Source organism: Oncorhynchus masou, unplaced genomic scaffold (genome assembly GCF_036934945.1).
Source record: "Oncorhynchus masou masou isolate Uvic2021 unplaced genomic scaffold, UVic_Omas_1.1 unplaced_scaffold_2127, whole genome shotgun sequence".
Lineage (NCBI taxonomy): Eukaryota > Metazoa > Chordata > Actinopteri > Salmoniformes > Salmonidae > Oncorhynchus > Oncorhynchus masou.
In genome coordinates, this window is record NW_027008605.1 from 43,976 (window position 1) to 68,381 (window position 24,406).

General features: G+C 53.4%; 1 protein-coding gene across 1 annotated transcript in view; it reads left to right on the forward strand.

Annotated features, from left to right (window-relative positions):
• The window catches only part of LOC135532947 (NT-3 growth factor receptor-like), a 61,133-nt gene that overhangs the window by 24,162 nt on the left and 12,565 nt on the right, over positions 1-24,406 (forward strand). Inside the window, exons 4-5 of the mRNA XM_064960374.1 lie at positions 15,879-16,033; positions 20,357-20,502. Of these exons, the coding sequence (XP_064816446.1) occupies positions 15,879-16,033; positions 20,357-20,502 (301 nt within the window). The remainder of the gene's footprint in view (positions 1-15,878; positions 16,034-20,356; positions 20,503-24,406) is intronic.

A 24,406-nucleotide genomic window follows, 5' to 3' on the forward strand; every position in this document is an offset into this window, starting at 1 on the left:
CCCCTCCTCATCTCAGGGAAGGTCTTCCCCCCTGTTTCCTCCCCCTCCTCATCTCAGGGAAGGTCTGCCTCCCTGTTTCCTCTCCTCCCCCTCCTCATCTCAGGGAAGGTCTGCCTCCCTGTTTCCTCTCCTGCCCCTCCTCATCTCAGGGAAGGTCTCCCTCCCTGTTTCCTCCCCTCCTCATCTCAGGGAAGGTCTGCCTCCCTGTTTCCTCCCCCTCCCCATCTCAGGGAAGGTCTGCCTCCCTGTTTCCTCTCCTCCTCATCTCAGGGAAGGTCTGCCTCCCTGTTTCCTCCCCTCCTCATCTCAGGGAAGGTCTGCCTCCCTGTTTCCTCCTCCTCCTCATCTCAGGGAAGGTCTGCCTCCCTGTTTCCTCTCCTGCCCCTCCTCATCTCAGGGAAGGTCTCCCTCCCTGTTTCCTCCCCTCCTCATCTCAGGGAAGGTCTGCCTCCCTGTTTCCTCCCCCTCCCCATCTCAGGGAAGGTCTGCCTCCCTGTTTCCTCTCCTCCTCATCTCAGGGAAGGTCTCCCTCCCTGTTTCCTCCCCTCCTCAGCTCAGGGAAGGTCTGCCTCCCTGTTTCCTCCCCCTCCCCATCTCAGGGAAGGTCTGCCTCCCTGTTTCCTCTCCTCCTCATCTCAGGGAAGGTCTGCCTCCCTGTTTCCTCTCCTCCCCCTCCTCATCTCAGGGAAGGTCTGCCTCCCTGTTTCCTCCCCCCTCCCCATCTCAGGGAAGGTCTGCCTCCCTGTTTCCTCTCCTCCTCATCTCAGGGAAGGTCTGCCTCCCTGTTTCCTCTCCTCCCCCTCCTCATCTCAGGGAAGGTCTGCCTCCCTGTTTCCTCCCCCTCCCCATCTCAGGGAAGGTCTCCCTCCCTGTTTCCTCCCCCTCCTCATCTCAGGGAAGGTCTGCCTCCCTGTTTCCTCCCCCTCCCCATCTCAGGGAAGGTCTGCCTCCCTGTTTCCTCCCCCTCCCCATCTCAGGGAAGGTCTGCCTCCCTGTTTCCTCCCCCTCCTCATATCAGGGAAGGTCTGCCTCCCTGTTTCCTCCCCCTCCCCATCTCAGGGAAGGTCTCCCTCCCTGTTTCCTCCCCCTCCCCCTCCTCATCTCAGGGAAGGTCTTCCCCCCTGTTTCCTCCCCCTCCCCATCTCAGGGAAGGTCTGCCTCCCTGTTTCCTCCCCCTCCTCATCTCAGGGAAGGTCTGCCTCCCTGTTTCCTCTCCTCCTCATCTCAGGGAAGGTCTGCCTCCCTGTTTCCTCCCCCTCCCCATCTCAGGGAAGGTCTCCCTCCCTGTTTCCTCCCCCTCCTCATCTCAGGGAAGGTCTTCCCCCCTGTTTCCTCCCCCTCCTCATCTCAGGGAAGGTCTCCCTCCCTGTTTCCTCCCCCTCCTCATCTCAGGGAAGGTCTGCCTCCCTGTTTCCTCTCCTCCTCATCTCAGGGAAGGTCTCCCTCCCTGTTTCCTCCCCTCCTCATCTCAGGGAAGGTCTGCCTCCCTGTTTCCTCCCCCTCCCCATCTCAGGGAAGGTCTGCCTCCCTGTTTCCTCCCCCTCCTCATCTCAGGGAAGGTCTGCCTCCCTGTTTCCTCCCCTCCTCATCTCAGGGAAGGTCTGCCTCCCTGTTTCCTCCCCCTCCTCATCTCAGGGAAGGTCTGCCTCCCTGTTTCCTCCCCCTCCTCATCTCAGGGAAGGTCTCCCTCCCTGTTTCCTCCCCTCCTCATCTCAGGGAAGGTCTGCCTCCCTGTTTCCTCCCCCTCCCCATCTCAGGGAAGGTCTGCCTCCCTGTTTCCTCTCCTCCTCATCTCAGGGAAGGTCTCCCTCCCTGTTTCCTCCCCTCCTCATCTCAGGGAAGGTCTGCCTCCCTGTTTCCTCCCCCTCCCCATCTCAGGGAAGGTCTGCCTCCCTGTTTCCTCTCCTCCTCATCTCAGGGACGGTCTGCCTCCCTGTTTCCTCTCCTCCTCATCTCAGGGAAGGTCTGCCTCTTTGTTTCCTCTCCTCCTCATCTCAGGGAAGGTCTCCCTCCCTGTTTCCTCCCCTCCTCATCTCAGGGAAGGTCTGCCTCCCTGTTTCCTCTCCTCCCCCTCCCCATCTCAGGGAAGGTCTGCCTCCCTGTTTCCTCTCCTCCTCATCTCAGGGAAGGTCTGCCTCCCTGTTTCCTCTCCTCCCCCTCCTCATCTCAGGGAAGGTCTGCCTCCCTGTTTCCTCTCCTCCTCATCTCAGGGAAGGTCTCCCTCCCTGTTTCCTCCCCTCCTCATCTCAGGGAAGGTCTGCCTCCCTGTTTCCTCCCCCTCCCCATCTCAGGGAAGGTCTGCCTCCCTGTTTCCTCCCCCTCCTCATCTCAGGGAAGGTCTGCCTCCCTGTTTCCTCCCCTCCTCATCTCAGGGAAGGTCTGCCTCCCTGTTTCCTCCCCCTCCTCATCTCAGGGAAGGTCTGCCTCCCTGTTTCCTCCCCCTCCTCATCTCAGGGAAGGTCTCCCTCCCTGTTTCCTCCCCCTCCTCATCTCAGGGAAGGTCTGCCTCCCTGTTTCCTCCCCCTCCCCATCTCAGGGAATGTCTGCCTCCCTGTTTCCTCTCCTCCTCATCTCAGGGAAGGTCTCCCTCCCTGTTTCCTCCCCCTCCTCATCTCAGGGAAGGTCTGACTCCCTGTTTCCTCCCCCCCCCATCTCAGGGAAGGTCTGCCTCCCTGTTTCCTCTCCTCCTCATCTCAGGGAAGGTCTGCCTCCCTGTTTCCTCTCCTCCTCATCTCAGGGAAGGTCTGCCTCTTTGTTTCCTCTCCTCCTCATCTCAGGGAAGGTCTCCCTCCCTGTTTCCTCCCCTCCTCATCTCAGGGAAGGTCTGCCTCCCTGTTTCCTCCCCCTCCCCATCTCAGGGAAGGTCTGCCTCCCTGTTTCCTCTCCTCCTCATCTCAGGGAAGGTCTGCCTCCCTGTTTCCTCTCCTCCCCCTCCTCATCTCAGGGAAGGTCTGCCTCCCTGTTTCCTCCCCCTCCCCATCTCAGGGAAGGTCTCCCTCCCTGTTTCCTCCCCCTCCTCATCTCAGGGAAGGTCTGCCTCCCTGTTTCCTCCCCCTCCCCATCTCAGGGAAGGTCTGCCTCCCTGTTTCCTCCCCCTCCTCATCTCAGGGAAGGTCTGCCTCCCTGTTTCCTCCCCCTCCCCATCTCAGGGAAGGTCTCCCTCCCTGTTTCCTCCCCCTCCTCATCTCAGGGAAGGTCTGCCTCCCTGTTTCCTCCCCCTCCCCATCTCAGGGAAGGTCTGCCTCCCTGTTTCCTCCCCCTCCCCATCTCAGGGAAGGTCTGCCTCCCTGTTTCCTCCCCCTCCCCATCTCAGGGAAGGTCTGCCTCCCTGTTTCCTCCCCCTCCCCATCTCAGGGAAGGTCTGCCTCTCTGTTTCCTCTCCTCCTCATCTCAGGGAAGGTCTGCCTCCCTGTTTCCTCCCCTCCCCATCACAGGGAAGGTCTGCCTCCCTGTTTCCTCTCCTCCCCCTCCTCATCTCAGGGAAGGTCTGCCTCCCTGTTTCCTCCCCCTCCTCATCTCAGGGAAGGTCTGCCTCCCTGTTTCCTCTCCTCCCCCCCTCCTCATCTCAGGGAAGGTCTGCCTCCCTGTTTCCTCTCCTCCTCATCTCAGGGAAGGTCTGCCTCCCTGTTTCCTCCCCCTCCCCATCTCAGGGAAGGTCTGCCTCCCTGTTTCCTCCCCCTCCTCATCTCAGGGAAGGTCTGCCTCCCTGTTTCCTCTCCTCCCCCTCCTCATCTCAGGGAAGGTCTGCCTCCCTGTTTCCTCTCCTCCTCATCTCAGGGAAGGTCTGCCTCCCTGTTTCCTCCCCCTCCCCATCTCAGGGAAGGTCTGCCTCCCTGTTTCCTCTCCTCCTCATCTCAGGGAAGGTCTGCCTCCCTGTTTCCTCCCCCTCCCCATCTCAGGGAAGGTCTTCCCCCCTGTTTCCTCCCCTCCTCATCTCAGGGAAGGTCTGCCTCCCTGTTTCCTCTCCTCCCCCTCCTCATCTCAGGGAAGGTCTGCCTCCCTGTTTCCTCTCCTCCTCATCTCAGGGAAGGTCTGCCTCCCTGTTTCCTCTCCTCCTCATCTCAGGGAAGGTCTGCCTCCCTGTTTCCTCTCCTCCTCATCTCAGGGAAGGTCTGCCTCCCTGTTTCCTCCCCCTCCCCATCTCAGGGAAGGTCTGCCTCCCTGTTTCCTCCCCCTCCCCATCTCAGGGAAGGTCTGCCTCCCTGTTTCCTCCCCCTCCCCATCTCAGGGAAGGTCTGCCTCTCTGTTTCCTCTCCTCCTCATCTCAGGGAAGGTCTGCCTCCCTGTTTCCTCCCCTCCCCATCACAGGGAAGGTCTGCCTCCCTGTTTCCTCTCCTCCCCCTCCTCATCTCAGGGAAGGTCTGCCTCCCTGTTTCCTCCCCCTCCTCATCTCAGGGAAGGTCTGCCTCCCTGTTTCCTCTCCTCCCCCTCCTCATCTCAGGGAAGGTCTGCCTCCCTGTTTCCTCTCCTCCTCATCTCAGGGAAGGTCTGCCTCCCTGTTTCCTCCCCCTCCCCATCTCAGGGAAGGTCTGCCTCCCTGTTTCCTCCCCCTCCTCATCTCAGGGAAGGTCTGCCTCCCTGTTTCCTCTCCTCCCCCTCCTCATCTCAGGGAAGGTCTGCCTCCCTGTTTCCTCTCCTCCTCATCTCAGGGAAGGTCTGCCTCCCTGTTTCCTCCCCCTCCCCATCTCAGGGAAGGTCTGCCTCCCTGTTTCCTCTCCTCCTCATCTCAGGGAAGGTCTGCCTCCCTGTTTCCTCCCCCTCCCCATCTCAGGGAAGGTCTTCCCCCCTGTTTCCTCCCCTCCTCATCTCAGGGAAGGTCTGCCTCCCTGTTTCCTCCCCCTCCTCATCTCAGGGAAGGTCTGCCTCCCTGTTTCCTCCCCCTCCCCATCTCAGGGAAGGTCTGCCTCCCTGTTTCCTCCCCCTCCTCATCTCAGGGAAGGTCTGCCTCCCTGTTTCCTCCGCCTCCTCATCTCAGGGAAGGTCTGCCTCCCTGTTTCCTCCCCCTCCTCATCTCAGGGAAGGTCTGCCTCCCTGTTTCCTCTCCTCCCCCTCCTCATCTCAGGGAAGGTCTCCCTCCCTGTTTCCTCCCCTCCTCATCTCAGGGAAGGTCTGCCTCCCAGTTTCCTCCCCCTCCCCATCTCAGGGAAGGTCTGCCTCCCTGTTTCCTCTCCTCCTCATCTCAGGGAAGGTCTGCCTCCCTGTTTCCTCTCCTCCCCCTCCTCATCTCAGGGAAGGTCTGCCTCCCTGTTTCCTCCCCCTCCCCATCTCAGGGAAGGTCTCCCTCCCTGTTTCCTCCCCCTCCTCATCTCAGGGAAGGTCTGCCTCCCTGTTTCCTCCCCCTCCCCATCTCAGGGAAGGTCTGCCTCCCTGTTTCCTCCCCCTCCTCATCTCAGGGAAGGTCTGCCTCCCTGTTTCCTCCCCCTCCCCATCTCAGGGAAGGTCTCCCTCCCTGTTTCCTCCCCCTCCTCATCTCAGGGAAGGTCTGCCTCCCTGTTTCCTCCCCCTCCCCATCTCAGGGAAGGTCTCCCTCCCTGTTTCCTCCCCCTCCTCATCTCAGGGAAGGTCTGCCTCCCTGTTTCCTCCCCCTCCTCATCTCAGGGAAGGTCTGCCTCCCTGTTTCCTCCCCCTCCTCATCTCAGGGAAGGTCTCCCTCCCTGTTTCCTCCCCTCCTCATCTCAGGGAAGGTCTGCCTCCCTGTTTCCTCCCCCTCCCCATCTCAGGGAAGGTCTGCCTCCCTGTTTCCTCTCCTCCTCATCTCAGGGAAGGTCTCCCTCCCTGTTTCCTCCCCTCCTCATCTCAGGGAAGGTCTGCCTCCCTGTTTCCTCTCCTGCCCCTCCTCATCTCAGGGAAGGTCTGCCTCCCTGTTTCCTCCCCCTCCCCATCTCAGGGAAGGTCTGCCTCCCTGTTTCCTCCCCCTCCTCATCTCAGGGAAGGTCTGCCTCCCTGTTTCCTCTCCTCCCCCTCCTCATCTCAGGGAAGGTCTGCCTCCCTGTTTCCTCTCCCTCCTCATCTCAGGGAAGGTCTGCCTCCCTGTTTCCTCTCCTCCTCATCTCAGGGAAGGTCTGCCTCCCTGTTACCTCCCCCTCCCCATCTCAGGGAAGGTCTGCCTCCCTGTTTCCTCCCCCTCCCCATCTCAGGGAAGGTCTGCCTCCCTGTTTCCTCCCCCTCCCCATCTCAGGGAAGGTCTGCCTCCCTGTTTCCTCTCCTCCTCATCTCAGGGAAGGTCTGCCTCCCTGTTTCCTCCCCTCCCCATCACAGGGAAGGTCTGCCTCCCTGTTTCCTCTCCTCCCCCTCCTCATCTCAGGGAAGGTCTGCCTCCCTGTTTCCTCCCCCTCCTCATCTCAGGGAAGGTCTGCCTCCCTGTTTCCTCTCCTCCCCCTCCTCATCTCAGGGAAGGTCTGCCTCCCTGTTTCCTCTCCTCCTCATCTCAGGGAAGGTCTGCCTCCCTGTTTCCTCCCCCTCCCCATCTCAGGGAAGGTCTGCCTCCCTGTTTCCTCCCCCTCCTCATCTCAGGGAAGGTCTGCCTCCCTGTTTCCTCCCCCTCCTCATCTCAGGGAAGGTCTGCCTCCCTGTTTCCTCTCCTCCTCATCTCAGGGAAGGTCTGCCTCCCTGTTTCCTCTCCTCCTCATTTCAGGGAAGGTCTGCCTCCCTGTTTCCTCCCCCTCCCCATCTCAGGGAAGGTCTGCCTCCATGTTTCCTCCCCCTCCTCATCTCAGGGAAGGTCTGCCTCCCTGTTTCCTCCCCCTCCCCATCTCAGGGAAGGTCTTCCCCCTGTTTCCTCCCCTCCTCATCTCAGGGAAGGTCTGCCTCCCTGTTTCCTCCCCCTCCTCATCTCAGGGAAGGTCTGCCTCCCTGTTTCCTCCCCCTCCCCATCTCAGGGAAGGTCTGCCTCCCTGTTTCCTCCCCCTCCCCATCTCAGGGAAGGTCTGCCTCCCTGTTTCCTCCCCCTCCCCATCTCAGGGAAGGTCTGCCTTCCTGTTTCCTCTCCTCCCCCTCCTCATCTCAGGGAAGGTCTGCCTCCCTGTTTCCTCCCCCTCCTCATCTCAGGGAAGGTCTGCCTCCCTGTTTCCTCTCCTCCCCCTCCTCATCTCAGGGAAGGTCTGCCTCCCTGTTTCCTCTCCTCCTCATCTCAGGGAAGGTCTGCCTCCCTGTTTCCTCCCCCTCCCCATCTCAGGGAAGGTCTGCCTCCCTGTTTCCTCCCCCTCCTCATCTCAGGGAAGGTCTGCCTCCCTGTTTCCTCTCCTCCCCTCCTCATCTCAGGGAAGGTCTGCCTCCCTGTTTCCTCTCCTCCTCATCTCAGGGAAGGTCTGCCTCCCTGTTTCCTCCCCCTCCCCATCTCAGGGAAGGTCTGCCTCCCTGTTTCCTCTCCTCCTCATCTCAGGGAAGGTCTGCCTCCCTGTTTCCTCCCCCTCCTCATCCCAGGGAAGGTCTGCCTCCCTGTTTCCTCCCCCTCCCCATCTCAGGGAAGGTCTTCCCCCCTGTTTCCTCCCCTCCTCATCTCAGGGAAGGTCTGCCTCCCTGTTTCCTCCCCCTCCTCATCTCAGGGAAGGTCTGCCTCCCTGTTTCCTCCCCCTCCTCATCTCAGGGAAGGTCTGCCTCCCTGTTTCCTCTCCTCCTCATCTCAGTGAAGGTCTGCCTCCATGTTTCCTCCCCCTCCTCATCTCAGGGAAGGTCTGCCTCCCTGTTTCCTCCCCCTCCTCATCTCAGGGAAGGTCTGCCTCCCTGTTTCCTCTCCTCCTCATCTCAGGGAAGGTCTGCCTCCCTGTTTCCTCCCCCTCCCCATCTCAGGGAAGGTCTCCCTCCCTGTTTACTCCCCCTCCTCATCTCAGGGAAGGTCTGCCTCCCTGTTTCCTCCCCCTCCCCATCTCAGGGAAGGTCTGCCTCCCTGTTTCCTCCCCCTCCTCATCTCAGGGAAGGTCTCCCTCCCTGTTTCCTCCCCCTCCTCATCTCAGGGAAGGTCTGCCTCCCTGTTTCCTCTCCTCCCCCTCCTCATCTCAGGGAAGGTCTGCCTCCCTGTTTCCTCCCCCTCCTCATCTCAGGGAAGGTCTGCCTCCCTGTTTCCTCTCCTCCCCCTCCTCATCTCAGGGAAGGTCTGCCTCCCTGTTTCCTCTCCTCCCCCTCCTCATCTCAGGGAAGGTCTGCCTCCCTGTTTCCTCCCCCTCCTCATCTCAGGGAAGGTCTGCCTCCCTGTTTCCTCCCCCCTCCTCATCTCAGGGAAGGTCTGCCTCCCTGTTTCCTCTCCTGCCCCTCCTCATCTCAGGGAAGGTCTGCCTCCCTGTTTCCTCCGCCTCCTCATCTCAGGGAAGGTCTGCCTCCCTGTTTCCTCTCCTCCCCCTCCTCATCTCAGGGAAGGTCTGCCTCCCTGTTTCCTCTCCTCCCCCTCCTCATCTCAGGGAAGGTCTGCCTCCCTGTTTCCTCTCCTGCCCCTCCTCATCTCAGGGAAGGTCTGCCTCCCTGTTTCCTCTCCTCCTCATCTCAGGGAAGGTCTGCCTCCCTGTTTCCTCTCCTGCCCCTCCTCATCTCAGGGAAGGTCTTCCCCCCTGTTTCCTCCCCTCCTCATCTCAGGGAAGGTCTGCCTCCCTGTTTCCTCCCCCTCCTCATCTCAGGGAAGGTCTGCCTCCCTGTTTCCTCCCCCTCCTCATCTCAGGGAAGGTCTGCCTCCCTGTTTCCTCTCCTCCTCATCTCAGTGAAGGTCTGCCTCCATGTTTCCTCCCCCTCCTCATCTCAGGGAAGGTCTGCCTCCCTGTTTCCTCCCCCTCCTCATCTCAGGGAAGGTCTGCCTCCCTGTTTCCTCTCCTCCTCATCTCAGGGAAGGTCTGCCTCCCTGTTTCCTCCCCCCTCCCCATCTCAGGGAAGGTCTCCCTCCCTGTTTCCTCCCCCTCCTCATCTCAGGGAAGGTCTGCCTCCCTGTTTCCTCCCCCTCCCCATCTCAGGGAAGGTCTGCCTCCCTGTTTCCTCCCCCTCCTCATCTCAGGGAAGGTCTCCCTCCCTGTTTCCTCCCCCTCCTCATCTCAGGGAAGGTCTGCCTCCCTGTTTCCTCTCCTCCCCCTCCTCATCTCAGGGAAGGTCTGCCTCCCTGTTTCCTCCCCCTCCCCATCTCAGGGAAGGTCTGCCTCCCTGTTTCCTCCCCCTCCTCATCTCAGGGAAGGTCTCCCTCCCTGTTTCCTCCCCCCCTCCTCATCTCAGGGAAGGTCTGCCTCCCTGTTTCCTCTCCTCCCCCTCCTCATCTCAGGGAAGGTCTGCCTCCCTGTTTCCTCCCCCTCCTCATCTCAGGGAAGGTCTGCCTCCCTGTTTCCTCTCCTCCCCCCTCCTCATCTCAGGGAAGGTCTGCCTCCCTGTTTCCTCTCCTCCCCCTCCTCATCTCAGGGAAGGTCTGCCTCCCTGTTTCCTCCCCCTCCTCATCTCAGGGAAGGTCTGCCTCCCTGTTTCCTCCCCCTCCTCATCCCAGGGAAGGTCTGCCTCCCTGTTTCCTCCCCCTCCCCATCTCAGGGAAGGTCTTCCCCCCTGTTTCCTCCCCTCCTCATCTCAGGGAAGGTCTGCCTCCCTGTTTCCTCCCCCTCCTCATCTCAGGGAAGGTCTGCCTCCCTGTTTCCTCCCCCTCCTCATCTCAGGGAAGGTCTGCCTCCCTGTTTCCTCTCCTCCTCATCTCAGTGAAGGTCTGCCTCCATGTTTCCTCCCCCTCCTCATCTCAGGGAAGGTCTGCCTCCCTGTTTCCTCCCCCTCCTCATCTCAGGGAAGGTCTGCCTCCCTGTTTCCTCTCCTCCTCATCTCAGGGAAGGTCTGCCTCCCTGTTTCCTCCCCCTCCCCATCTCAGGGAAGGTCTCCCTCCCTGTTTACTCCCCCTCCTCATCTCAGGGAAGGTCTGCCTCCCTGTTTCCTCCCCCTCCCCATCTCAGGGAAGGTCTGCCTCCCTGTTTCCTCCCCCTCCTCATCTCAGGGAAGGTCTCCTCCCTGTTTCCTCCCCCTCCTCATCTCAGGGAAGGTCTGCCTCCCTGTTTCCTCTCCTCCCCTCCTCATCTCAGGGAAGGTCTGCCTCCCTGTTTCCTCCCCCTCCTCATCTCAGGGAAGGTCTGCCTCCCTGTTTCCTCTCCTCCCCCTCCTCATCTCAGGGAAGGTCTGCCTCCCTGTTTCCTCTCCTCCCCCTCCTCATCTCAGGGAAGGTCTGCCTCCCTGTTTCCTCCCCCTCCTCATCTCAGGGAAGGTCTGCCTCCCTGTTTCCTCCCCCTCCTCATCTCAGGGAAGGTCTGCCTCCCTGTTTCCTCTCCTGCCCCTCCTCATCTCAGGGAAGGTCTGCCTCCCTGTTTCCTCCGCCTCCTCATCTCAGGGAAGGTCTGCCTCCCTGTTTCCTCTCCTCCCCCTCCTCATCTCAGGGAAGGTCTGCCTCCCTGTTTCCTCTCCTCCCCCTCCTCATCTCAGGGAAGGTCTGCCTCCCTGTTTCCTCTCCTGCCCCTCCTCATCTCAGGGAAGGTCTGCCTCCCTGTTTCCTCTCCTCCTCATCTCAGGGAAGGTCTGCCTCCCTGTTTCCTCTCCTGCCCCTCCTCATCTCAGGGAAGGTCTTCCCCCTGTTTCCTCCCCTCCTCATCTCAGGGAAGGTCTGCCTCCCTGTTTCCTCCCCCTCCTCATCTCAGGGAAGGTCTGCCTCCCTGTTTCCTCCCCCTCCTCATCTCAGGGAAGGTCTGCCTCCCTGTTTCCTCTCCTCCTCATCTCAGTGAAGGTCTGCCTCCATGTTTCCTCCCCCTCCTCATCTCAGGGAAGGTCTGCCTCCCTGTTTCCTCCCCCCCTCATCTCAGGGAAGGTCTGCCTCCCTGTTTCCTCTCCTCCTCATCTCAGGGAAGGTCTGCCTCCCTGTTTCCTCCCCCTCCCCATCTCAGGGAAGGTCTCCCTCCCTGTTTCCTCCCCCTCCTCATCTCAGGGAAGGTCTGCCTCCCTGTTTCCTCCCCCTCCCCATCTCAGGGAAGGTCTGCCTCCCTGTTTCCTCCCCCTCCTCATCTCAGGGAAGGTCTCCCTCCCTGTTTCCTCCCCCTCCTCATCTCAGGGAAGGTCTGCCTCCCTGTTTCCTCTCCTCCCCTCCTCATCTCAGGGAAGGTCTGCCTCCCTGTTTCCTCCCCCTCCCCATCTCAGGGAAGGTCTGCCTCCCTGTTTCCTCCCCCTCCTCATCTCAGGGAAGGTCTCCCTCCCTGTTTCCTCCCCCTCCTCATCTCAGGGAAGGTCTGCCTCCCTGTTTCCTCTCCTCCCCCTCCTCATCTCAGGGAAGGTCTGCCTCCCTGTTTCCTCCCCCTCCTCATCTCAGGGAAGGTCTGCCTCCCTGTTTCCTCTCCTCCCCTCCTCATCTCAGGGAAGGTCTGCCTCCCTGTTTCCTCTCCTCCCCTCCTCATCTCAGGGAAGGTCTGCCTCCCTGTTTCCTCCCCCTCCTCATCTCAGGGAAGGTCTGCCTCCCTGTTTCCTCCCCCTCCTCATCTCAGGGAAGGTCTGCCTCCCTGTTTCCTCTCCTGCCCCTCCTCATCTCAGGGAAGGTCTGCCTCCCTGTTTCCTCCGCCTCCTCATCTCAGGGAAGGTCTGCCTCCCTGTTTCCTCTCCTCCCCCTCCTCATCTCAGGGAAGGTCTGCCTCCCTGTTTCCTCTCCTCCCCCTCCTCATCTCAGGGAAGGTCTGCCTCCCTGTTTCCTCTCCTGCCCCTCCTCATCTCAGGGAAGGTCTGCCTCCCTGTTTCCTCTCCTCCTCATCTCAGGGAAGGTCTGCCTCCCTGTTTCCTCTCCTGCCCCTCCTCATCTCAGGGAAGGTCTGCCTCCCTGTTTCCTCTCCTCCCCCTCCTCATCTCAGGGAAGGTCTGCCTCCCTGTTTCCTCTCCTGCCCCTCCTCATCTCAGGGAAGGTCTGCCTCCCTGTTTCCTCTCCTCCTCATCTCAGGGAAGGTCTGCCTCCCTGTTTCCTCCCCCTCCTCATCTCAGGGAACGTCTGCCTCCCTGTTTCCTCTCCTCCCCCTCCTCATCTCAGGGAAGGTCTGCCTCCCTGTTTCCTCTCCTCCTCATCTCAGGGAAGGTCTGCCTCCATGTTTCCTCCCCCACCTCATCTCAGGGAAGGTCTGCCTCCCTGTTTCCTCTCCTCCTCATCTCAGGGAAGGTCTGCCTCCCTGTTTCCTCTCCTGCCCCTCCTCATCTCAGGGAAGGTCTGCCTCCCTGTTTCCTCTCCTCCTCATCTCAGGGAAGGTCTGCCTCCCTGTTTCCTCTCCTGCCCCACCTCATCCCATCCCTCATCAAAGAGGTTCCCAATCAGCATGTTGAACTGCCTGAGAGTCAGCACTACATCCTGTTGGAGGGAACTCTTTAGATTGTTCCATAGATGGGGTACAGACAAGCTAAAAGCTGCTGTACCTAACTCTGAGGAGACCCAAGGGATTTCCAGAGTTAGCCATCCCTGAGACCAGGTAACTTGGAATCCCATGTGGGACACATTCCACCATGTTTAATACAGTTACATGTTTACTCAGCAGATAATTATCAAACCCAGTCAAATTGGAAAAAAAACATTACATATTATCTTTGTTTTACAATTTTTCTCAGCAATTCAGTACCCTGATCTTTTGTCATTCTAGTGAAAGAGACGTGATGCTGAACAATGATGTGATGCTGAACAATGTAGTCTGACTCCATATTATGCTTCACTGCTTGGGATACAGAGGAAACAGATGGTGTGTTTGTCTCTCTGGGCCCTGCAGTGGAGCTACAGTAGCCAGCTTCCAGAACCTTCCAGAACTGCTGCACAGCCAGCCTAACCCTTCTCTTGGGAAGCAGCCCTAATGTATTACAGTGGTGGGTTATACATGATAAATGGTCAATCTGCTGTAGTTTCTCTGAGGGGGATATGATGGGAGATCATTGGAGGAAGGCTGGGTCACTTCAGCCCACATTTTCATTCTACAGCAGCTACTGTAAATCCGTCTGCTAGAATCTGTGTCTGTCTGTCTGTCTGTCTGTCTGTCTGTCTGTCTGATAGACCTTGGTTTAGATCACAGAGAATTAGACAGTAAAGACTGCAGTCCTTTGGTTTAGATCACAGAGAATTAGACAGTAAAGACTGCAGTCCTTTGGTTTAGATTACAGAGAATTAGACAGTAAAGACTGCAGTCCTTTGATAGACCTTGGTTTAGATCACAGAGAATTAGACAGTAAAGACTGCAGTCCTTTGATAGACCTTGGTTTAGATCACAGAGAATTAGACAGTAAAGACTGCAGTCCTTTGATAGACCTTGGTTTAGATCACAGAGAATTAGACAGTAAAGACTGCAGTCCTTTGGTTTAGATTACAGAGAATTAGACAGTAAAGACTGCAGTCCTTTGGTTTAGATTACAGAGAATTAGACAGTAAAGACTGCAGTCCTTTGGTTTAGATTACAGAGAATTAGACAGTAAAGACTGCAGTCCTTTGGTTTAGATCACAGAGAATTAGACAGTAAAGACTGCAGTCCTTTGGTTTAGATGGGGCGGCAGGGTAGCCTAGTGGTTTGAGCGTTGGATTAGTAACCGGAAGGTTGCAAGGGTGCAAGTTCAAATCCCCGAGCTGACTAGGTACAAATCTGTCGTTCTGCCCCTGAACAGGCAGTTGACCCACTGTTCCTAGGCCGCCATTGAAATGTTCTTAAACTACAGTATAATCATCCCTCATATCTTAAACTAGCTGTTTTCCTGTTACAGTATATTTTGTCTACAGGAGGCTGGACGGTGTGGTGTTTGACTGTGGTTGTGATGTGTTTTTGTCTACAGGAGGCTGGGCGGTGTGGTGTTTGACTGTGGTTGTGATGTGTTTTTGTTTACAGGAGGCTGGACGGTGTGGTGTTTGACTGGGGTTGTGATGTGTTTTTGTTTACAAGAGGCTGGACGGTGTGGTGTTTGACTGTGGTTGTGATGTGTTTTTGTCTACAGGAGGCTGGACGGTGTGGTGTTTGACTGGGGTTGTGATGTGTTTTTGTCTACAGGAGGCTGGACGGTGTGGTGTTTGACTGGGGTTGTGATGTGTTTTTGTCTACAGGAGGCTGGACGGTGTGGTGTTTGACTGGGGTTGTGATGTGTTTTTGTTTACAGGAGGCTGGACGGTGTGGTGTTTGACTGGGGTTGTGATGTGTTTTTGTCTACAGGAGGCTGGACGGTGTGGTGTTTGACTGGGGTTGTGATGTGTTTTTGTCTACAGGAGGCTGGACGGTGTGGTGTTTGACTGTGGTTGTGATGTGTTTTTGTCTACAGGAGGCTGGACGGTGTGGTGTTTGACTGTGGTTGTGATGTGTTTTTGTCTACAGGAGGCTGGACGGTGTGGTGTTTGACTGGGGTTGTGATGTGTTTTTGTCTACAGGAGGCTGGACGGTGTGGTGTTTGACTGTGGTTGTGATGTGTTTTTGTCTACAGGAGGCTGGACGGTGTGGTGTTTGACTGGGGTTGTGATGTGTTTTTGTTTACAGGAGGCTGGACGGTGTGGTGTTTGACTGGGGTTGTGATGTGTTTTTGTCTACAGGAGGCTGGACGGTGTGGTGTTTGACTGTGGTTGTGATGTGTTTTTGTCTACAGGAGGCTGGACGGTGTGGTGTTTGACTGTGGTTGTGATGTGTTTTTGTCTACAGGAGGCTGGACGGTGTGGTGTTTGACTGTGGTTGTGATGTGTTTTTGTCTACAGGAGGCTGGACGGTGTGGTGTTTGACTGTGGTTGTGATGTGTTTTTGTCTACAGGAGGCTGGACGGTGTGGTGTTTGACTGTGGTTGTGATGTGTTTTTGTCTACAGGAGGCTGGACGGTGTGGTGTTTGACTCTGGTTGTGATGTGTTTTTGTCTACAGGAGGCTGGACGGTGTGGTGTTTGACTGTGGTTGTGATGTGTTTTTGTCTACAGGAGGCTGGACGGTGTGGTGTTTGACTGTGGTTGTGATGTGTTTTTGTCTACAGGAGGCTGGACGGTGTGGTGTTTGACTGTGGTTGTGATGTGTTTTTGTCTACAGGAGGCTGGACGGTGTGGTGTTTGACTGGGGTTGTGATGTGTTTTTGTCTACAGGAGGCTGGACGGTGTGGTGTTTGACTGTGGTTGTGATGTGTTTTTGTCTACAGGAGGCTGGACGGTGTGGTGTTTGACTGGGGTTGTGATGTGTTTTTGTCTACAGGAGGCTGGACGGTGTGGTGTTTGACTGGGGTTGTGATGTGTTTTTGTCTACAGGAGGCTGGACGGTGTGGTGTTTGACTGGGGTTGTGATGTGTTTTTGTCTACAGGAGGCTGGACGGTGTGGTGTTTGACTGTGGTTGTGATGTGTTTTTGTCTACAGGAGGCTGGGCGGTGTGGTGTTTGACTGTGGTTGTGATGTGTTTTCGTCTACAGGAGGCTGGACGGTGTGGTGTTTGACTGTGGTTGTGATGTGTTTTTGTCTACAGGAGACTGGACGGTGTGGTGTTTGACTGGGGTTGTGATGTGTTTTTGTTTACAGGAGGCTGGACGGTGTGGTGTTTGACTGTGGTTGTGATGTGTTTTTGTCTACAGGAGGCTGGACGGTGTGGTGTTTGACTGTGGTTGTGATGTGTTTTTGTTTACAGGAGGCTGGGCGGTGTGGTGTTTGACTGTGGTTGTGATGTGTTTTTGTCTACAGGAGGCTGGACGGTGTGGTGTTTGACTGTGGTTGTGATGTGTTTTTGTCTACAGGAGGCTGGACGGTGTGGTGTTTGACTGTGGTTGTGATCTGTTTTTGTCTACAGGAGGCTGGACGGTGTGGTGTTTGACTGTGGTTGTGATGTGTTTTTGTCTACAGGAGGCTGGACGGTGTGGTGTTTGACTGTGGTTGTGATGTGTTTTTGTCTACAGGAGGCTGGACGGTGTGGTGTTTGACTGTGGTTGTGATGTGTTTTTGTCTACAGGAGGCTGGACGGTGTGGTGTTTGACTGTGGTTGTGACGTGCGTTGGATCCAGCTTTGGCAGCAGAGACGAGAGGCGGGGCTTCACACCCAGATGCTGTTCTGCAGAAACGGGGCCTTTAAGACACGATTGCAAAACATGTACATTACTTTATGTGGTAAGGAAACACACACACACACACACACATGCGCTCTCACACACACACACACACAGACACACACACACGCATGCAGACACACACATAAATAAAGTGCATTCGGAAAGTGTTCAGACCTTGACTTTTTGCACAAAAAAAAGCACAAAAAAAATGAAACATCACATTTAAAAAAGTATTTGTTGAAGCAACTTTGGCAGTGATTACAGTCTAGAGTCTTCTTGGGTATGACGCTACAAGCTTGGCACACCTGTATTTGGGGAGTTTCTCCCATTCCTCTCTGCAGATCATCTCAAGCTCTGTCAGGTTGGATGGGGAGCGTCGCTGCAAAGCTGTTTTCCGGTCTCTCCAGAGATGTTCCATCGGTTTCAAGGCTCTGGCCACTCAAGAACATTCAGAGACGTCCCGAAACCACACAGTGATCTGCTGCTCTCTCTCTCTCTCAATTTGTTTTCAAATTCTTTGTGGGTCTGTGTAATCGGACGGAAATAGTTGTCTCTAATATGGTCATACATTTAACAGCTTTGTTTCCACCTCATTTTGTGGGCAGTGTGCTCATAGCCTGTCTGCCAACAGCGGCCTTTCTCAATAGCAAGGCTATGCTCACTGAGTCTGTACATTGTCAAAAGCTTTCCTTAAGTTTGGGTCAGTCACAGTTGTCAGGTATTCTGCCACCGTGTGCTCTCTGTTTTTTTGTTAATACTTTCCAATGTGTCAAGTAATTCTATTTTTGTTTTCTCATGATTTTGTTTGGGTCTACTTGTGTTGTCCTGGGTCTCTGTGGGGTGTGTTTGTGAACAGACCACCAGGACCAGCATCCTTAGGGAAATCTTCTCCAGGTTAATTTCTCTGTTGTTAATGGCTTTGTTATGGAAGGTTTGGGAATCACTTCCATTAAATTTGAGTATTTAATGGCTCTTTTATGGATTTTGATAATTAGTGGGTATCGACCTAATTCTGCTCTGCATGCATTATTTTGTGTTTGTTCCACTATGTGATTTCTTGGTTGGTGAGCGGACCCCAGACCTCACAACCATAAAGACAATGGGTTCTAGAACTGAGTCAAGTATTTTTAGCCAAATCCTAATTGGGATGTCTAATTTGATGTTCCATTTGATGGCATAGAATGCCCTTCTTGCCTTGTCTCTCAGATCGTTCACAGCTTTGTGGAATTTACCTGTGGCGCTGATGTTTAGGCCAAGGTATGTATAGTTGTTTTGTGTGCTCTTGGGCAACAGTGTCTAGATGGAATTTGTATTTGTGATCCTGGCAACTGGATCTTTTTTGGAACACCAGTATTTTTGACTTACTGAGATTCACTGTCAGGGCCCAGGTCTGACAGAATCTGTGCAGAAGATCTAGGTGCTGCTGTAGGCCCTCCTTGGTTGGTGACAGAAGCACAAGATCATCAGCAAACAGTAGACATTTGACTTCAGATTCTAGCAGGGTGAGGCCGGGTGCTGCAGACTGTTCTAGTGCCCTCGTCAGTTCGTTGATATGTATGTTGAAGAGGGCGAGGCCGGGTGCTGCAGACTGTTCTAGTGCCCTCGTCAGTTCGTTGATATGTATGTTGAAGAGGGCGAGGCCGGGTGTTGCAGACTGTTCTAGTGCCCTCGTCAGTTCGTTGATATGTATGTTGAAGAGGGCGAGGCCGGGTGTTGCAGACTGTTCTAGTGCCCTCGCCAGTTCGTTGATATGTATGTTGAAGAGGGCGAGGCCGGGTGCTGCAGACTGTTCTAGTGCCCTCGTCAGTTCGTTGATATGTATGTTGAAGAGGGTGAGGCCGGGTGTTGCAGACTGTTCTAGTGCCCTCGCCAGTTCATTGATATGTATGTTGAAGAGGGCGAGGCCGGGTGTTGCAGACTGTTCTAGTGCCCTCGTCAGTTCGTTGATATGTATGTTGCAGAGGGTGAGGCTTAAGCTGTATCCCCGTCTCACCCCACGGCCCTGTGGGAAGAAATGTGTGTTTTTTGCCAATTCTAACCGCACACTTGCTGTTTGTGTTCATGGATTTTATCATGTTTTTCCCCATATACCATTTTCCATCCGTTTATATAGCAGACTTTCATTATATACTGAAATCAACACAGAATTTAAAGTTCTTTTCCTTTTCTTTTACCTTTATTTAACTAAGTCATTGAAGAACAAATTATTATTTTCAATGATGGCTTAGGAACAGTGGGTTAACTGCCTTGCTCAGGGGAACAGTGGGTTAACTGCCTTGTTCAGGGGAACAGTGGGTTAACTGCCTTGTTCAGGGGAACAGTGGGTTAACTGCCTTGCTCAGGGCAACAGTGGGTTAACTGCCTTGTTCAGGGGAACAGTGGGTTAACTGCCTTGTTCAGGGGAACAGTGGGTTAACTGCCTTGTTCAGGGGAACAGTGGGTTAACTGCCTTGTTCAGGGGAACAGTGGGTTAACTGCCTTGTTCAGGGGAACAGTGGGTTAACTGCCTTGTTCAGGGGAACAGTGGGTTAACTGCCTTGTTCAGGGGAACAGTGGGTTAACTGCCTTGTTCAGGGGCAGAACAACATATTTTTACCTTGTTAACTCGGGGATTCGATCTTGCAACCTTTCGGTTGCTCTAACCACTAGGCTACCTGCCGCCTCGCCTGAGAAGACTTTGCCTTTGTTTTGGTTCATTTGTTTGTCAATTAGAGTGTGCAGGGTGAATACGTGGTCTGTCCTACGGCAATTTTACATTTGCTCATTACATTGTTTTCACTGATGTATATGTCTGCTCTTAATGATAATGCAGAGGATTTCCCCAAGGTTGCTGTTGATGCTTATCCCACTGTAGTTATTGGGTTCAAATTTGTCTTTACTTTTGTGGATTGGGTTAATGAGTCCTTGGTTCTAAATATTGGAGGAAGATGCCAGAGCTGATTGACTGAGGTTGATGTTAGATTCTCTGGTTTCTTCATTACATTGAACTGATTTCTGAGGTGCTGTTCCCTAGTACATTTACATTTTTACATTTAAGTCATTTAGCAGACGCTCTTATCCAGAGCGACTTACAAATTACTAGTCTATTTCTGTATTGTTTTAGTGATTCACCATAGCCAAGAAGTAGACTCTGTAGGTTTTCTGGGTCTCTATGTTTTTGGTTGGACAGGTTTCTCAATTTCCTTCTTATGTTTTTGCATTCTTCATCAAACCATTTGTCATTGTTTTTATTTTTAGATTGTCTGCTTGAAATTTTTAGATTTGATAGGGAAGCTGAGAGGTAAAATATACTGTTTAGGTTTTCTACTGCCAAGTTTACACCTTCACTATTACAGTGGAACGTTTTCTACTGCCAAGTTTACACCTTCACTATTACAGTGGAACGTTTTCTACTGCCAAGTTTACACCTTCACTATTACAGTGGAACGTTTTCTACCGCCAAGTTTACACCTTCACTATTACAGTGGAACGTTTTCTACTGCCAAGTTTACACCTTCACTATTACAGTGGAACGTTTTCTACTGCCAAGTTTACACCTTCACTATTACAGTGGAACGTTTTGTCCAGGAAATCATCGAAAGGGATTGAATGTGTTGTTGCCTGATTGTATTTTGGCAGGTTTCTACACTGCTTTCCTTCCATCTATGATGTTTCTTAATATTATGCAGTTCCTTTGCCGCCTCATGATTGAGTATTGCTCTTTTCAAGTACATGTGATTTTGCTGTGATCTGATAGGGGTGTTAGTGGGCTGACTGAACGCTCTGAGAGACTCTGGGTTGAGGTCAGTGATAAACTGGTCTACAGTACTACAGCCAAGAGATGAGCTATAGGTCTACCTACCATAGGAGTCCCCTCGAAGCCTACCATTGACTATGTACATACCCAGCATCGAACAGAGATGCAGGAGTTGTGACCCATTTTTGTTGGTTAAGTTGTGTCTCGGGGGGCATATGGGGGAGGGAATGCTGTCACCTCCAGGCAGGTGTTTGTCCCCCTGTGTACTGAGGGTGTCAGGTTCTTGTCCAGTTCTGGCATTTAGGTCACCACAGACTAGTACATGTCACTGGGCCTGGAAATGATAGCTTCTCCATCCTGGAGGGGGAAATCAGTCTTCATTAAAGCATGGGGATTCTAGTGGGGGATATAGGTAGCATACATGAGGAAATGTTTATCTGTCTGTCTGTCTCTCTCTCTTTCTCTTTGTCTTTTTCTGTCTGTCTCAATCTCTCTCTGTCTCTCTCTGTCTCTCTCTGTCTCTCTCTCTGTCTCTGTCTTTCTCTCTCTCTCTCTCTCTCTCTCTCTCTCTCTCTCTCTCTCTCTATGTCTCTCTTTCTCTTTGTCTTTGTCTCCTCTCTCTCTCCCTGTCTCCTACTCCTCCAGACGTACCAGAGATCAGTGTAAGCCACAACAGTAGCCTGATGATGATAGAGGGTAGTAATGTAACGTTCAGCTGTAATGGGTCAGGAGCTCCCCTCCCCGAAGTCGACTGGACCGTCGCTGGACTACACTCCATCAACACACACCTGGTGAGAAGTACACACACCTGGTGAGACGTACACACACCTGGTGAGACATACACACCTGGTGAGACATACACACACCTAGTGAGACATACACACCTGGTGAGATATACAGACACCTGGTGAGACATACAGACACCTGGTGAGACATACAGACACCTGGTGAGACATACAGACACCTGGTGAGACATACAGACACCTGGTGAGACATACACACACCTGGTGAGACATACACACACCTGGTGAGACATACACACACCTGGTGAGACATACACACACCTGGTGAGACATGCACACACCTGTTGAGACATACAGACTCCTGGTGAGGCATATAAATACATGGTGAGACATACACACACCTGGTGAGACATACACACACCTGGTGAGGCATACAGACACCTGGTGAGGCATATAAATACATGGTGAGACATACACACACCTGGTGAGACATACACACACCTGGTGAGGCATACAGACACCTGGTGAGACATACACACACCTGGTGAGACATACAGACACCTGGTGAGACATACACACACCTGGTGAGACATACACACACCTGGTGAGACATACACACACCTGGTGAGACATACACACACCTGGTGAGACATACAGACACCTGGTGAGGCATATAAATACATGGTGAGACATACACACACCGGGTGAGGCATACACACACCTGGTGAGGCATACAGACACCTGGTGAGACATACAGACACCTGGTGAGACATACACACACACCTGGTGAGACATACACACACCTGGTGAGACATACACACACCTGGTGAGACATACAGACACCTGGTGAGACATACAGACACCTGGTGAGACATACAGACACCTGGTGAGACATACACACACCTGGTGAGACATACACACACCTGGTGAGACATACAGACACCTGGTGAGACATACACACACCTGGTGAGACATACAGACACCTGGTGAGACATACAGACACCTGGTGAGACATACACACACCTGGTGAGACATACAGACACCTGGTGAGGCATACACACACCTGGTGAGACATACAGACACCTGGTGAGACATACACACACCTGGTGAGACATACACACACCTGGTGAGACATACACACACCTGGTGAGACATACAGACACCTGGTGAGACATACACACACCTGGTGAGACATACACACACCTGGTGAGACATACACACACCTGGTGAGACATACAGACACCTGGTGAGACATACACACACCTGGTGAGACATACACACACCTGGTGAGACATACAGACACCTGGTGAGACATACACACACCTGGTGAGACATACAGACACCTGGTGAGACATACACACACCTGGTGAGACATACACACACCTGGTGAGACATACACACACCTGGTGAGACATACAGACACCTGGTGAGGCATATAAATACATGGTGAGACATACAGACACCTGGTGAGACATACACACACCTGGTGAGACATACACACACCTGGTGAGACATACACACACCTGGTGAGACATACACACACCTGGTGAGACATACACACACCTGGTGAGACATGCACACACCTGTTGAGACATACAGACTCCTGGTGAGGCATATAAATACATGGTGAGACATACACACACCTGGTGAGACATACACACACCTGGTGAGGCATACAGACACCTGGTGAGGCATATAAATACATGGTGAGACATACACACACCTGGTGAGACATACACACACCTGGTGAGGCATACAGACACCTGGTGAGACATACACACACCTGGTGAGACATACAGACACCTGGTGAGACATACACACACCTGGTGAGACATACACACACCTGGTGAGACATACACACACCTGGTGAGACATACAGACACCTGGTGAGGCATATAAATACATGGTGAGACATACACACACCTGGTGAGGCATACACACACCTGGTGAGGCATACAGACACCTGGTGAGACATACACACACCTGGTGAGACATACACACACCTGGTGAGACATACACACACTTGGTGAGACATACACACACCTGGTGAGACATACAGACACCTGGTGAGACATACAGACACCTGGTGAGACATACACACACCTGGTGAGACATACAGACACCTGTTGAGACATACAGACACCTGGTGAGACATACAGACACCTGGTGAGACATACACACACCTGGTGAGACATACACACACCTGGTGAGACATACACACACCTGATGAGACATACAGACACCTGGTGAGACATACACACACCTGGTGAGACATACAGACACCTGGTGAGACATACAGACACCTGGTGAGACATACACACACCTGGTGAGACATACAGACACCTGTTGAGACATACAGACACCTGGTGAGACATACAGACACCTGGTGAGACATACACACACCTGGTGAGACATACACACACCTGGTGAGACATACACACACCTGGTGAGACATACAGACACCTGGTGAGACATACACACACCTGGTGAGACATACAGACATAGGCACGGACGGATGGAAGCACACATGTAACCAGGCACACACACAGATCACCTTAATAATCTAATCTCCTGTCCTCTAGTTCTCCAGTCTAACATGTACTGTAGTCTAATGTCCACCAACCCTGTTCATCTCCTCTAGTTCTCCAGACTAAAGTGTACTGTAGTCTAATGTCCACCAACCCTATTCATGTCCTCTAGTTCTCCAGACTAACGTGTACTGTAGTCTAATGTCCACCAACCCTATTCATCTCCTCTAGTTCTCCAGTCTAAAGTGTACTGTAGTCTAATGTCCACCAACCCTATTCATCTCCTCTAGGTCTCCAGACTAAAGTGTACTGTAGTCTAATGTCCACCAATCCTATTCATCTCATCTAGTTCTCCAGACTAAAGTGTACTGTAGTCTAATGTCCACCAACCCTATTCATGTCCTCTAGTTCTCCAGACTAACGTGTACTGTAGTCTAATGTCCACCAACCCTATTCATCTCCTCTAGTTCTCCAGTCTAACGTGTACTGTAGTCTAATGTCCACCAACCCTATTCATCTCCTCTAGTTCTCCAGTCTAAAGTGTACTGTAGTCTAATGTCCACCAACCCTATTCATCTCCTCTAGTTCTCCAGTCTAAAGTGTACTGTAGTCTAATGTCCACCAACCCTATTCATCTCCTCTAGTTCTCCAGTCTAATGTGTACTGTAGTCTAATGTCCACCAACCCTATTCATCTCCTCTAGTTCTCCAGTCTAAAGTGTACTGTAGTCTAATGTCCACCAACCCTATTCATCTCCTCTAGTTCTCCAGTCTAAAGTGTACTGTAGTCTAATGTCCACCAACCCTATTCATCTCCTCTAGTTCTCCAGTCTAACGTGTACTGTAGTCTAATGTCCACCAACCCTGTTCATCTCCTCTAGTTCTCCAGTCTAAAGTGTACTGTAGTCTAATGCCCACCAACCCTATTCATCTCCTCTAGTTCTCCAGACTAAAGTGTACTGTAGTCTAATGTCCACCAACCCTCTACATCTCCTCTAGTTCTCCAGACTAAAGTGTACTGTAGTCTAATGTCCACCAACCCTCTTCATCTCCTCTAGTTCTCCAGTCTAACGTGTACTGTAGTCTAATGTCCACCAACCCTATTCATCTCCTCTAGTTCTCCAGTCTAAAGTGTACTGTAGTCTAATGTCCACCAATCCTATTCATCTCCTCTAGTTCTCCAGTCTAACGTGTACTGTAGTCTAATGTCCACCAACCCTATTCATCTCCTCTAGTTCTCCAGACTAAAGTGTACTGTAGTCTAATGTCCACCAACCCTGTTCATCTCCTCTAGTTCTCCAGTCTAACGTGTACTGTAGTCTAATGCCCACCAACCCTATTCATCTCCTCTAGTTCTCCAGACTAAAGTGTACTGTAGTCTAATGTCCACCAACCCTCTTCATCTCCTCTAGTTCTCCAGTCTAA